This window comes from Mauremys mutica, chromosome 10 (genome assembly GCF_020497125.1).
Source record: "Mauremys mutica isolate MM-2020 ecotype Southern chromosome 10, ASM2049712v1, whole genome shotgun sequence".
NCBI classification, from domain to species: Eukaryota; Metazoa; Chordata; order Testudines; family Geoemydidae; genus Mauremys; species Mauremys mutica.
In genome coordinates, this window is record NC_059081.1 from 58,845,472 (window position 1) to 58,859,915 (window position 14,444).

Genomic DNA, 14,444 nt, shown 5'->3' on the forward strand with positions numbered 1-14,444 from the left:
TCACAGTCATGGGATTCTAAAAATCATAAATTTCATGATTTCAGTTATTTAAATCTGAAATTTCACAATGTTGTAATTGTAGAGGGTCCTGATCCAAAAAGATTTTTTTGGTGGGGGTGTTGCAGTACTACTACACTTGCTTCTGCACTGCTGCTCGTCGAGGCACTGCTTTCAGAGCTGAGCAGCTGGAGAGCGGCAGCTGCTGGCCAGGAGCCCAGCTCTGAAGGCAGAGCTGCCACCAGCAGCAACACAGAAGTAAGGATGGCGGAGTATGGTATTGCCACCCTTACTTCTGTGCTGCTGCCTGCAGATCTGGGCCCTCAATCAGTAGCTGCCACTGTCTGGCCACCCAGCTCTGAAGGCAGCAGCAAGAGTGGCAGGGTATGGTATTGCCACTCATACTTCTGCACTACTGCTGGTGGGGCGCTGCCTTCAGAGCTGTGTGCCTGGCCAGCAGCCAGTGCTCTCTGGCTGTTCAGCTCTGAAGTCAGCGCAGAAGTAAGGGAGGCAATACCATTACCTCCCTAAAATAACCTAGTGACCCCCCCGCAACTCCCTTTTGGGTCTGGACCCCAAATTTGCAAAACACTGGTCTCCCCTGTGAAATCTGCATAGTATAGGGTAAAAACACACAAAAGACCAGATTTTCATGGCTGTGAATTTGGTAGGTCCCTAGACATAACTAACTTCTTTAAAACTTTTTTTTTCTATCATAAGATGGAAATAAGATCAACAGTAAGGTATTTACTCATCATAACTTCTCTTACTGGTACCAGAAAATATGAAATTGCACATATCAAATTTGATTGTACCTTTGTATTACTCCAGGTACAGATTTCAAGAAGTGTCTTTGTATTTTTCCAAATCCCTCTCTGTTTTTTCAGTGTATGCTTCTTATGCAAAGCATGCTTATCTGCTAGAGCAGTGGAATAACCTGTCCCTTTTGCGACTTAGTTTTCTTCTATAACTAAAATACTGTAGTCATGAGAATAATTAGAAGTTCAGTTCTAAATCTTAGTGCTCTCATCTGTATTTAGGGACCACTCTTTCACTGCCTTCAGTAGGAGGCCTCACAATAATAGATCTATGGAAAACAGGAGCAAGACTTGGTAAGAGAACTTAAAGTCACTTCAGTCTGGAACTGCCACTCATTGGGAACCACTGCTTGCTATGCCCAGGTTACTGTTTCTATTAATTGATACCTAAAAATGTCATATAAATTTCTAAAGTGTTGGAAAAAAGAAAATACACAAAATAAATTTAAAAATATTCTGGTTGAAAAAAATCAATAAACCTATACAATTTTTAAAAATAGTGTTCTGACTACAGTAAGAGCTTCTTATAAAAATATTGGATAGTGTGTCACAATACTGGTCTCACAGCTGTAGTTTGCTGAGGGTTAACTGGGCTGTAAAGAGCAAAAAATTCATCTCCATCTTGCTGGTTCCCAGTCCCTCTCTAGAGTTTGGTGTCCTACGCAATATAAGTTTGCTGATCTCAAAGTAGTTGGCAAGAACATACAGCACATTACTAAAAGAACCACTGCTATTGGTGACCATAGTCTCATCAGAGTAATAAAGGACTGAATGGGCATTGTCTCTGTGTACCCTAGGCTTTTTTTCCCCTTCACTAAAAAGTCTCATCAAAGCTACAGTGGTTCAGCTTCACTGCCAACTGGGAGAACTAGCATACAACTGGATTCTAGGTGGTAGCTATTATTTTAAGTCTTATGTTGTGTAACCCTTCTCAGAACAGGTATATATTTCTCAGTGTTTAAAACGCTGATGCCAGTCAACACCTTGCCTATGCTCGCACTTCCACTTGCCAGTATTTGTATCTATACAACTGAACCAGTGATAGCAAGTGGTACATTTTAAATTTCATACTGTAGACAGAGCCATTGGCTATAAACTTTTACCCCTACAAGGTGGAGCTGAGGCCTGTTGGCAGGGTACAGCAAATGTTTGTGCAGTACCTATCTGACACACCTGCAGAGAGCTCTACTTTCAATCCAGCACTACAGAAACATTAAATTCATTCATACTCACACAAAAAGGCCGATAGAGGAACCAATATGAAAATAGAACTTCATTCTCAACATTCTGTACAATTTATAATATAAAATAAATGTATGTATTAAATAATCCAGATATATTTTAAAGAATCCAGATATTTGATAGCTTTACTCCAGATTTGTAAATGCTGCATCAAAGGGAGAGGGAGTTATTTGGGTATACTAGTTGACCCAGACAAAATCTTCAACATGTGTATAACTGAACTGTCTGATTTGAAGAACATAATAGCAACTATTATTTTGTAATCTATTATTAAATATTTATTTACTCCTAAATGAGATTAAAATTACATCTGTGGAAAGCCATTTTGCAGACAGTGCACTTAATTTTTTTCAAAAGACTAAATTCTATTGCTTAGACTAAAATACCTTATTTTACTATTTTTATTAGAGAGATTAATAATACATTTAATAATAAAATTCAATTTACATTGAATGTTTTCTATTGCTCTTGACATCCTTAGTATCTGTGGCTGACTTTCCATATTTGGTCTCAGTCCCATAAGTGAAATTATTTTGAAAGTTTAAGCTAACTGTTTTCAAATATTTTGGAGGTATGGGAGTGTTGAGGGGGAAAAATGCTTTCCCTCTGTGACCTGGTTTAAACATGGCAGATACTAGAAATTAGGAACCTGTCACTTTGTATAGTAATTGAGAATTTAAAAAAAATCCAAGTTTGATGAAGATAGGTTAAATAAATTTAAAGATGAATGTTTGAAGTTGAAATGTTGTTCAAATGCATTGGAAGAATTTATCTCTGAAGGATGATTCACTTAGCTCCAAAAGCCAAATAGGTCAGGCTTTCCTTTTCCATCCATCTCGTGTGGCTTAGCCAAATGAACTTGTGTGCTCAACAGGCTGAATGTTTATGTTCAAAAAATTTACCAGCTAACCTGATGGAACTTGGAAGCTCTGCTGATGAAGGAAATAGAGGCTGAAAGGCAAAGCCAAATAGGTCCAGTTACAGCAATTTATCAGCCGCACTGGTGAAACTGATCGAATGTGTAAAGTTTGTACAATATGCAAGCTAAATAACCGTGGAATACTTTTTCTTATTAAAAGAAAATTATTTGAGGAAAAAACTCTTGGAAAAAATCAGGATACCAAAATTAAAATGTCTTCTACAAAGATGGTCTTGTTTTATGCCATGTATATTTCATGGTGTGTGGTACACTTTAACATATGTAATGAATTAACTCACTTGGTGTTCTATCGATCATTGTATAAGATAAAAAGTGCTCAATCCAGGCAAAACGTAGGTCCTGCAGAAAGTGGTAGGTATCGCTTCTCTTTGTATGCTTGAATGTTGTGTTCTGGGAAACTGCTGCTGGGGGTGCCTTCTGTGGAATTAGAGGTACAACTGAAGTTCTAAAAGCCTCTGGCACTTTTTCTGTTCATCCCATGGTCCTGGCCAAATTCCAGTTTGGGTAACTGCACTCTTCCTGCCAAAAATGCCCCTGGTAAATTAACAGAATAGATGTTTGCCTTCATTCTGACACTGTTGTTAAGTATTACTTTAAAATAGTTGTTTCACTTCAGAGTTGGCTGCATGTCAGAGATGGGTGAAGCAATTCTTGTGTGTTCATTATAAAAATTTCACTAATGGATTTTTTACAGAGTGCTTTCGTGATCCCTCTGGATGAAAGACACTAATTATATAAATGTATATGGTCACTTTTTGTATAAAACTACATATATGCACAAACAATGGATCAAAATCTCCCAGACTTACTAAAGCAAAACTTTTTGAGGTAAGAGCCTATCCATGATCCTGTAGAAATCAATTGACATTTTTCTTGGGTGAGAACTGAATAAAGATATGTCAGGTTTTGGCACTTTATGAAGCAGGGGCTATATCCCAGTCTCATGGAAGTCAATGGGAGGTTTGCCATTTATTTAAAATGGAATGAGGCTTTGCCGAAGTTCATAAGCTCTACATTTTAAAATAATACAAAATAAATGCGGTGACCTATAGGATGAGGTAAAAGTACATCCTGGATGGGAGGCTGGATTAAAGTACTGTGACTTTTCCAGGCTGCCCTGTAATGGAAGAAAATGGAGTTGACCATGACGTCAGCCTGGAAACATCTAATGACTTACTGGTAGTCAACTGTAATAGTACAGGAGAGTCAGAAACAGATGGCCAAGTGTTTCAGGTGAGAGAATAGTTGGGACATGACTGTGTTTGAAGCTGGTTTCTTTCCATCCTCGGTGAAGAGTCTACAACATCATAATCTGTTTACCTTGCACATCAATAAGCAATCTGTTTTTCTCTCATTATTTCACAATGGCTTTACACAACATATACTACTGTCTTTATATTGATTTCTAATACAGATTAATTTGGAATGAGTGAATATCTGGTGTGATTCTCATCAGTTTGCATTCTGTTAGCAAAGCTAGAAAATCACATAAAAACACTTCGTTTCTTTCAATGGATGTATTTGTATGAACTTTTTTAATTTTAAACATTACTGAAAGATTTCAGTGAAGGAAATACCCATTGAAATGAGTGGGAGCTTCAGGTATTCAGCACTTATGAACATTAGGCTGCATATATTTGTGCACATTTTGATGTAGGAGTCTAACTTTAGGTACTGAGGTGTGAGAATTTTGGCTGTAGTTATATATTTCTAATCAAAATGTCTTTAATCCAGACAACATACATATGTGTTTCTTAGTTAATTCTACAATTTAAAATAATTATTTTGGCAATGTGATCATACACCGTATGGTACAGGGTACATCTTAAAACAAATAGTCCATGCATTCATTGCCGTTACTCTAATTTATTTATAGGCCCCAAGCCACAAATCTTTTGTCTACTGAAAGTACAACAATGGGTACTAGATTTTTCATGCTATGTGGCCAGTTTCTGACCTGCATATAGAACTTAGAAACATTTTTCCAGTTATTAGAATTCGTCATTAACAAACTTTCTGTTGTACTAGTGATTAGGTCATAAAGGTTCAGAAAATAATGAATGTGTGATTTCTGGAAGAAGTTAAGCAAATTCCACTCTTCTTTTTAGGTTGCTCAGATGACATTAAAACACCCCATCATATGAGTTTCTTACAAGAAAGCTGTCTACTTTGGAGTTCTTATACATATTTTTCCTTCAGTCTAGTATTGTTTCTGAGTGTACCCAGATTGCTAATAGTGCAGAAGCTTCCTAGCTTCAGTTGATAGCTGCCAAACGAAAATGGAATGCGCTATAACCCTAGATCAAGTTTGACAGGTTTGGTGAGATCATAAGTATAGATTTTTAAGAGATGTTTACATAGCCCATTGATTCTCAGTCTTGCCATATGGAGCTTATGCATTGTATTACTTTTTTGTACTGCCTCCATGCTTCATATTTGTATAAAAAAATTTGACAAAGATACTGTGTCAATTTCTATGTTGTGGTTCTATTGACAGCCAAAAATGAAAAAGTATTGATTTGAGACTCAAGTAGCATATTTACAGATTTTTAAGAAATTTGAATTAGAGATTTTAAAAATTATATTAGCTCATTTTCCCCTCCCCCCTTCCTTTTAAACCTTTGCCCTCTTGGTTTTAAGTCTTCTGGGTGGATCCAAGCATTTTATTTTGAAATGTAACTATTTTTGGAAGCAAGTCTTGGGTACAAGTGGTTTTGCTTCACCGTAGCAGAGAGTGATTATTTTAGGAGGCAGAATATAATATTTTCATCATGGAAGCAGGAACAGAAAATAAAATCACTAGCCAATAGACACTTGAACACTTGGGGGGAAAGTTCCCTATGAGAATGAAACGTAGCAAGATATGTATAAAATATATTTAAATTATTATTTAAAATAGAAATAACAAGTTGATACTAAGATTAAGGTATATTTCACTGTTTTTCCCTGTAAAAGCATCTAACCTGCATGGATTCCAGGGATCCATCCTTTGAACAGAATGACTCTCCAGCAGTCTTGCCCATCACAGTGCATGTTTCAGACAATTCGTCTGTGTCATCGAATACACCAGTGCAGCTATCCCAGGCGCAACCTCTTTCCACAGAAGAGTTCCATCTGGTAGACCAGAATGGCCAGCCTCTATATGAACTACAGTCACTAGGGGATTCCAGTACACAGATGGTGAGTACATATAAAACCACACACCTGCTGAGCTCACAAAAGAGGAACAGTGTTTAGGACAATGTCCTGAAGTGGTTTAGAGTTTCTATATAAAAATGTTTCAGACTCTGGGAACAAGATGATGCTTCTCAGAGTGGTTTATTTAGTTCTTCTTTGAGTGATTGCTCCAATGCATTCCAGTTAGGTGTGCGCGCCGCGCGTGCACGGCTCTTCGGAAGATTTTTACCCTAGCAACTCCGGCGGGCCGGCTGGGCGCCCCCTGGAGTGGCGCCGCTATAGTGCAGAATATATACCCCAGCCGGCCCGTCCGCTCCTCAGTTCCTTCTTCCCGCCCGTGACGGCAGTCGGAACTGTGGAGTGCTCAGTAGTCCTCCACATCCCTAGCTCTCTCTACTTATTGTTGTATATAGTTCTTTACTGTTAGTATAGTTAGTTTTAGTAGTTAGTTAGCGTTTTAGATAAGGATAGGGGGAGTACTTCCTCCCTCCCCCTCCCCGGTGCGGGCTCATGCCCAAGGCACCGGGCTTTAAGCCCTGTGCAGCGTGCCAGAGGCCTATGCCAGTGGGTGACCCTCACGGCTCCTGCCTCCGTTGCCTGGGCGAGGCACACCGCACAGACAAGTGTGCCATTTGTTCGGCTTTTAAGCCGCGGACCCGTAAGGACAGAGACAGTCGCCTCAAACAGCTCCTTATGGAAGCGTCCCTCCAGCCCGCGGCACCGTCAGCGCCGGCGCCGAGGGCTTCTTCGGTGCAGAGTGCACCCGCGGCACCGACCGGCTCCGGCACCGTGCCCACGGTACCCAAACCGCCACCTAAGACGACCCGGCACCGCTCGCTCTCGCCTTCACGCAAGCAGAAACTGGCGAAGGCTGTAGCGAAGGCACGCACAGAGTCCGCCACGAGAGTGGCTGCGGCAGTGCGTAAAGCGGGCCCTGAGCCCTCGACTCCGGCTCCGCAAGCGTCGTCGAGTCCACCGCCCCGCTCCCCGGCACCGACCGAGGTTGAGCCAAGGCTGCCTTCGACGCCGGAGACATTCTCCTCCGCGAGAGACCTGATCAGGTTCATAGAGGTTCCGAGCCTCCGGCCCCCGGCACCGCCGGTGCGGGCTGTTGTCTCTCTGGGCAAGCCAGCCAGGATGACAAGACCGCCCTCTATCGACGAGCGGCATGGATGACGGTCCCGGTCCTGGCGCAGGTCCCCGTCCCGCCGTTCGGGATCTCGTCGCCGCTCCTCTTCACGGCACCGAGCGCCATCCCGACGCCGGTCTGAGTCCCGGTACCGCTCTCGATCTCGGTACCGGTCGCACTCCCGGCACCGATCCAGGTCACCGTACCGTCGGTACCGTCGGAGGTCGTCTCGGCACTGCGACTCTCGGAGTCACTCCCGGCACCGCGGATCCCGGTCCCGGTCGAGCTCCCGGCACCGCCGAAGCCCACGCTCACGTTCACCGTCCCGTCGGCGCTCTGCGTATCGACCCTCGGTGCCGTCGGTGCAGGGCCTCCCGCCTTCAGCGGTTCAGTCCGTCGGCACCACAGCACCGCCTTGGCCATCCCGCACAGCGTCCGTGGCCTCCAGTGCCGATGATACTACCCACCGGTGGCCGACCCCACAAGGACTCCCTCATGAGCAGTGGGGCTACTGGGTCCCATGGGGACAGCATGAAGGGCAGGGTATCCCGTTTCCCAGAAGGGATGTGACCACCGGCACCAGGGTCCCTGAAGCGACTGTTAGCCGGCCGCCTCCCTCTCCTCCGCACGAGCCCTCTGCTCATCCGGCCTGCCAATCACCCATGCCTCACGATTCGGAGGAGGCTCAGCCACCGGCCGTAGAGCCTGAGCCTGTTCTGCAGGGTGCATCTTCATCATCCTCGCCGGACGAGGCGGTGGCAGGTGCTGCGGCCAGCGAACCCCCGCCCATTGACCTCTGGGCCTTCCAAGACCTGCTTCGCAGGGTGGCGGCGTCCATGAATCTTCCCGTCGAGGAGGTCCAAGAGGACGAGGATCCAATCACCAATGTGGTGGGTGCGGACGCTCCCGTCCGCGTGGCGTTACCCTTTGTCCGGACCATTCAAAAAAACGCCACTACGCTCTGGCAGACCCCCGCTTCCATTCCACCCACAGCACGCGGGGTCGAGCGGAAGTACTCAGCCCCACCATCAGGCTATGAGTACCTTTACTCCCACCCAACCCCGGACTCCCTCGTAGTCCAATCTGTTAACGACCGCGAGAGGCACGGCCAACCTGCCGCTGCGCCTAAGTCCAAGGACGCCAAGCGCATGGACTTGCTCGGCCGTAAGATCTACTCCGCAGGGGGTTTGCAGCTGAGGATCGCAAACATCATGGTCCTCCTCGCCAGGTACGTCTTTGACATTCTGATGTCCCTGGCGAAGTTCACGGAGCTCCTGCCTTCCACATCACGCCAGGAGTTCTCCGCCTTGCTGGACGAGGGAAAGAAGTCCTCCCGGTCATCTATTACGGCCGCCCTCGACGCCGCGGACTCCGGGGCTCGGACCTTGGCATCCGGCGTGACAATGAGGCGCATCTCCTGGCTGCAGTCCTCCACCCTGCCGCCGGAGGTGCAGTATACCCTCCAGGACCTTCCCTTCGACACCCAGGGTCTGTTTTCCGAAAAGACAGATTCTCGGATCCAGACCATGAAGGACGGGCGCATTGCCATCCGCACGCTAGGCATGCATACGCCGGCGACGCAGCGCAGGCCCTTCCGGCCGCAGCCCTCCCGCTACCAACAGCGCTATCGCCCCTATGTCAGCCGACGACTGGCCCAAAATTGCCGTCCGTCCGTCCGGCAACCGCCGCAACCAGGGCCAGGCCGCTTCCAAGGCCCCTCAGGGGGCTAAGCAGGCCTTTTGATGGGGCGATCGAGGACGGCCCATCACTCTCCCTACCGGATCCTTCCCCTTTATTTTACAACCGCCTTTCCCATTTCTTTTCGGCGTGGTCCCGCTTAACATCGGACAACTGGGTGCTTCAAACAGTCCAGTCGGGATACCGCCTTCAATTTGTTTCACCCCCGCCTTCCCACCCACCCTCCCTGTCCCTCTTCAGGGACCCCTCTCACGAGCAAGTCCTCTTACAAGAGGTTCAGACTCTGTTGAGCGTGGGTGCCATAGAAGCAGTGCCTCAAGACAGGCGGGGCAGGGGATTCTACTCCCGTTATTTTCTCATCCCCAAGGCGAAAGGCGGGCTACGTCCTATCCTGGACCTTCGCGAGCTGAACAAATACCTGCTCAAGCCCAAGTTTCGTATGGTCACCCTGGGGACCATTATTCCCTCCCTGGATCCGGGAGACTGGTTTGCCGCCCTCGACATGAAGGACACCTACTTCCATGTCGCGATCTATCCTCCTCATCGGCGTTACCTTCGGTTTGTGGTCAACAACGCCCACTACCAGTTCGCCGTGTTGCCATTCGGACTCTCCACGGCACCGAGGGTATTTACAAAATGCATGGCAGTCGTAGCAGCAGCCCTCCGCCGTCGTCAGATGCACGTCTACCCGTATCTCGACGACTGGCTGGTCCGAGCTCAGTCCCGTCAGCTCGTGATAGAACAGATGGCAGAAATTCTGTCTCTCTTTCAGCGGCTGGGTCTTCTCATCAACACCGAGAAGTCCACTTTGTTCCCAACGCAGCGGCTGGAGTTCATCGGAGCGGTTCTCGACTCCACGGTTGCCAGGGCCTCTCTTCCTCGCGCCCGGCACCAGACGATGGCCTCCATCATCCGGGATCTCGTCGCCTTCCCGACCACAACAGTGCGCTCCTGCCTACGCCTTCTGGGTCACATGGCCTCCTGCACATATGTCACCGCATATGCGCGGCTCCATCTTCGCCCCTTCCAGTCCTGGCTCGCGACGGTGTACCGGCCTCATCGAGACCCCATCGACATGGTGGTCACGGTCAACAGGACGGCCCTCGACTCCCTCCGCTGGTGGCTCACCCCGGAGGTCGTGTGTGCGGGAGTCCCGTTCCATCCTCCTCGCCCATCCGTCACGCTGACCACGGATGCCTCAGCGCTCGGTTGGGGGGCCCACCTGGGCGAGCTTCACACCCAAGGCCTTTGGTCGCCCCAGGAACTCGCGCTACACATCAATGTCCGCGAGCTCCGTGCCATCCGCCTCGCCTGCCGAACCTTCTGCTCCCACCTACAACGCCGTTGTGTAACAGTACTCACGGACAACACCGCTGCGATGTACTATGTAAACAAGCAGGGCGGAGCCCGCTCTTCCCCCCTCTGCGAGGAAGCGATCCTCCTGTGGGACTTCTGCGTGACCCACTCCATTCACCTAGAAGCGTCTTTTCTTCCGGGAGTGCAGAACACGCTGGCCGACCATCTCAGCAGGTCGTTTCTCTCCCACGAGTGGTCCCTTCGTCCCGACGTTGCACATACGATTTTCCAGAGGTGGGGGTTTCCCCGGGTCGACCTCTTCGCCTCCAAGGCGAACAGGAAGTGTCTCCACTTTTGCTCGTTCCGAGGTCACTCGCCGGGCTCTCTGTCGGACGCCTTCCTGTATCCCTGGCAGACTCACCTCCTCTATGCCTTCCCTCCTTTTCCGCTCGTGCACAGAGTGCTCCAGAAGCTGCGGAGGGATCGAGCCACCGTCATACTCGTGGCTCCGGCCTGGCCGAGACAGCATTGGTACACCCTGCTGCTCGAGCTCTCCGTTCGGGATCCCATCCCCCTCCCGTTATGGCCGGACCTCATCACGCAGGACTTCGGCAGACTCCACCATCCGAACCTGCAGTCCCTCCATCTTACAGCCTGCTACCTGCGTGGTTGACCCACGCAGAGAGGGACTGTTCAGCGGCCGTGCAGCAAATCCTGCTTGAGAGCAGAAAGCCTTCCACTCGCTCCACCTACCTGGCGAAATGGAAGAGGTTCGCGCTCTGGTGTGACCAACAAGGGCTCAACCCTTTCGTCGTACCCGTCCCTACCATCTTGGACTACCTTTGGTACCTTAAGGAGCAAGGTCTGGCGGTCTCCTCCTTGCGGGTACACCTGGCAGCGGTGTCCGCTTTTCGTCCTTCTCTGGAAGGTCGCTCCATCTTTTCCAATCCGATGGTCTCCCGCTTCCTGAAAGGCCTGGACCGATTGTACCCGCCGGTGCGGCGTCCGGCCCCAACCTGGGATTTGAACCTCGTCCTGTCCAAACTCATGGGTCCGCCATTCGAACCGATGGCCACGTGTTCTCTTCTTTACCTCTCCTGGAAGACGGCCTTCCTCGTCGCCATAACATCGGCCAGACGAGTCTCGGAGCTCCGGGCGCTGACGGTAGGTCCGCCATACACCGTCTTCCACACAGACAAGGTGCAGCTTCGTCCGCATCCGGCCTTCCTGCCAAAAGTGGTCTCGGCTTTCCACCTCAATCAGGACATCTTTCTCCCGGTCTTCTTCCCGAAGCCCCATGCCTCGCCTCGGGAACAACAGCTCCACACCCTCGACGTCCGTAGAGCGCTCGCTTTTTACATCGAGCGGACGAAACCTTTTCGGCGTTCTACACAGCTCTTCATAGCAGTCGCCGATCGCATGAAAGGCGAGCCGGTCTCTTCCCAACGCATCTCCTCCTGGGTAACTCAATGCATCAGAGCATGCTACGAGCTGGCTCGCGTGCCCCCGGGCCGCTTCACCGCTCATTCCACGAGGGCGCAAGCCTCGTCTGCCGCCTTCCTGAGCCATGTCCCCATCCAGGACATCTGTAGAGCGGCCACATGGTCTTCGGTCCACACCTTCGCCTCCCACTACGCGTTGGTGCAGCAGTCTCGAGACGACGCAGCCTTCGGCTCAGCTGTTTTACACTCTGCCACGTCTCACTCCGACCCCACCGCCTAGGTAAGGCTTGGGAATCACCTAACTGGAATGCATTGGAGCAATCACTCGAAGAAGAAAAGACGGTTACTCACCTGTAGTAACTGTTGTTCTTCGAGATGTGTTGCTCCAATCCATTCCAGACCCGCCCTCCTTCCCCACTGTCGGAGTAGCCGGCAAGAAGGAACTGAGGAGCGGACGGGCCGGCTGGGGTATATATTCTACGCTATAGCGGCGCCACTCCAGGGGGCGCCCAGCCGGCCCGCCGGAGTTGCTAGGGTAAAAATCTTCCGAAGAGCCGTGCACGCGCGGCGCGCACACCTAACTGGAATGGATTGGAGCAACACATCTCGAAGAACAACAGTTACTACAGGTGAGTAACCGTCTTTTCTCAGTTGCCTCTGCTCAGGTCTCCAGATCCTGAGTTAAGCCATTACTGACTTTAATTCATAAAAATCTAATGTGCTTCCATCATATTCTCAAACTGTATAGAAGACCATCTCACAGTGGGAACAGTCCTCAAAGCTCCCATTCTTCTTTCTCCCCTTTACTGCTTACTCTTTCCTCCTCGTCTCTCTACTGCTACCCTATGAGCCACTTTTGCTGAATGTTGGGAATTGTGAACACAATAGATTTGTAAGGTATCATTACAAAGTTTATAGAGACCTTTTGCATGAAGCATATTCCAGTTACATTATATTCACATTCTAAGCATATTTTCAGAAAGCATATGGAGTGCAATGTCACACCTTCCTCCTGAACTTACTGCCAGCGACATTGTCCATGGCGGAGGTAGTACATCTAAAATTTCTTTTTTTTTGGATAGGGCATTTGCTACCCAGTTCTCTTTTCTTCTCCTCCTGAGCATCTTTCTGTGCTTCAGTCTTTTTGTGTTTTAAGTCCCAGTGCTTGCTGGTGTGCAGCCCTTTGTTTGGCTGCTTCTGCCTTTATGGCAGCCTTTTCCCGTGCATATTGCGCATCAATTTCCATTTGCTCGATGAGCTGGGATACCACAGAGAACAACCCTCCTGCCAGAACAGGCATCCCTCCACTCCTGTCTTGCTGAATTAGACACTCCAGTCAGCTACAGCACAGACCCAGAGGTTGGGCCACGCCTCACTGCAGTTCACTGAAACTGAAATCCACTCAGCTCAGGGGCTTCTTAGTTAACAGGGACTTTCCCAGCGCCCAGTGTTCAGCCTTCATGGGCAATTTGCAACCTGTGTAGTTCTAGCTTCTCGTCTTCACTCTTACTTATTTGCTTACTTTTCTGTCCCTATTTCTCTTACCCAAAATAAGCAAACAGAAAATAACAAACCAGTAATCACTTTGTCTGTTCTCCAGCCAGCACACTTAAGATTCACTTAAAATCACTACCAGTGTCTCAAAGCAATCAACTGTGCACAGATCCTGGTCGACTACGCCACTGTGACAGGTTCGGTCACAGAGACCCCCTTGGGACTGTTACCTGATGTGCTGAAACTACCACTGAGCCTGTTTTTCACTGCCAGCTTGGGGCTTAGAACCCTGCCTAGTTGAGCCAGACACGCTAGTCTGCTGCAACACAGACCCAGGTCTGGTCCATGCCCCCAAAGCTGAAGACTTTTTAACCAAAAACTACTTAGCTGTATAAAGCTTATACAAGGTAAACTCATAAATTGTCTGCCCTCTATAACACTGATAGAGATGCACAGCTGTTTGCTCCCCCAAATATTAATCACTTACTCTGGGTTAATTAATAAACAAAAGTGATTTTATTAAGTATAAAAAGTAGGATTTAAGTGGTTTCAAGTAATGACAGAACAGAGTAAGTTACCAAACAAAATAAAACAAAACACGCAAGTCTAAGCCTAATACATTTAAGAAACTACCGTAAATACAGGGTAAATCTCATGCGCAGAGATGTTCCAGTAAGCTTCTTTCACAGAATAGACTTCTCCTTAGTCTGGGCCCAATCCTTTCCTCTGGTACAGTTCTTGTTAATTCCAGCTCAGGTGGTAACTAAGGGTTTTCTCATGACTTCACCCCCCTTTGTTCTGTTCCACTCCCTTTTATATCTTTGGCACAAGGTGGAAATCCTTTGTCTCTCTCTGGGTTCCCACCCTTCCTTCTAAATGGAAAAGCACCAGTTTTAAGATGGATTCCAGTACCAGGTGACATGGTCACATGTCCTGTGAGACCCCAAACCTCCATTCTTTCTGGCCTGACTCACAGGAACACAGGCAGGCTTACAAGTAAACAGAGCCATTTACAACCAATTGTCCTGGTCAATGGAAGCCATCCAGATTCTAAACCACCATTAATGGCCCACACTCTGCATAATTACAATAGAATTTCAGAATAATACTTCATATTTCTAGCTTCAGATACAAGAATGATACATTCACACAAATAGGATGAATATACTCAGTAGATTATAAGCTTTGTATTGATACCTTACAAGAAAACT

General features: G+C 48.0%; 1 protein-coding gene across 3 annotated transcripts in view; it reads left to right on the plus strand.

The window, feature by feature from the left end:
• The window catches only part of CARF (calcium responsive transcription factor), a 62,953-nt gene that overhangs the window by 2,140 nt on the left and 46,369 nt on the right, over nucleotides 1–14,444 (plus strand). The window contains exons 1-3 of one of the 3 annotated variants that reach the window (XM_045033061.1): nucleotides 3,660–3,825; nucleotides 4,109–4,230; nucleotides 5,953–6,177. In XM_045033061.1, coding sequence (XP_044888996.1) covers nucleotides 4,120–4,230; nucleotides 5,953–6,177 — 336 coding nt within the window. In that variant the 5' untranslated portion in view covers nucleotides 3,660–3,825; nucleotides 4,109–4,119. Of the gene's footprint in view, nucleotides 1–3,659; nucleotides 3,826–4,051; nucleotides 4,231–5,952; nucleotides 6,178–14,444 lie in introns of those variants that run through there. The other 2 variants (XM_045033062.1, XM_045033063.1) reach the window with 2 other exon arrangements.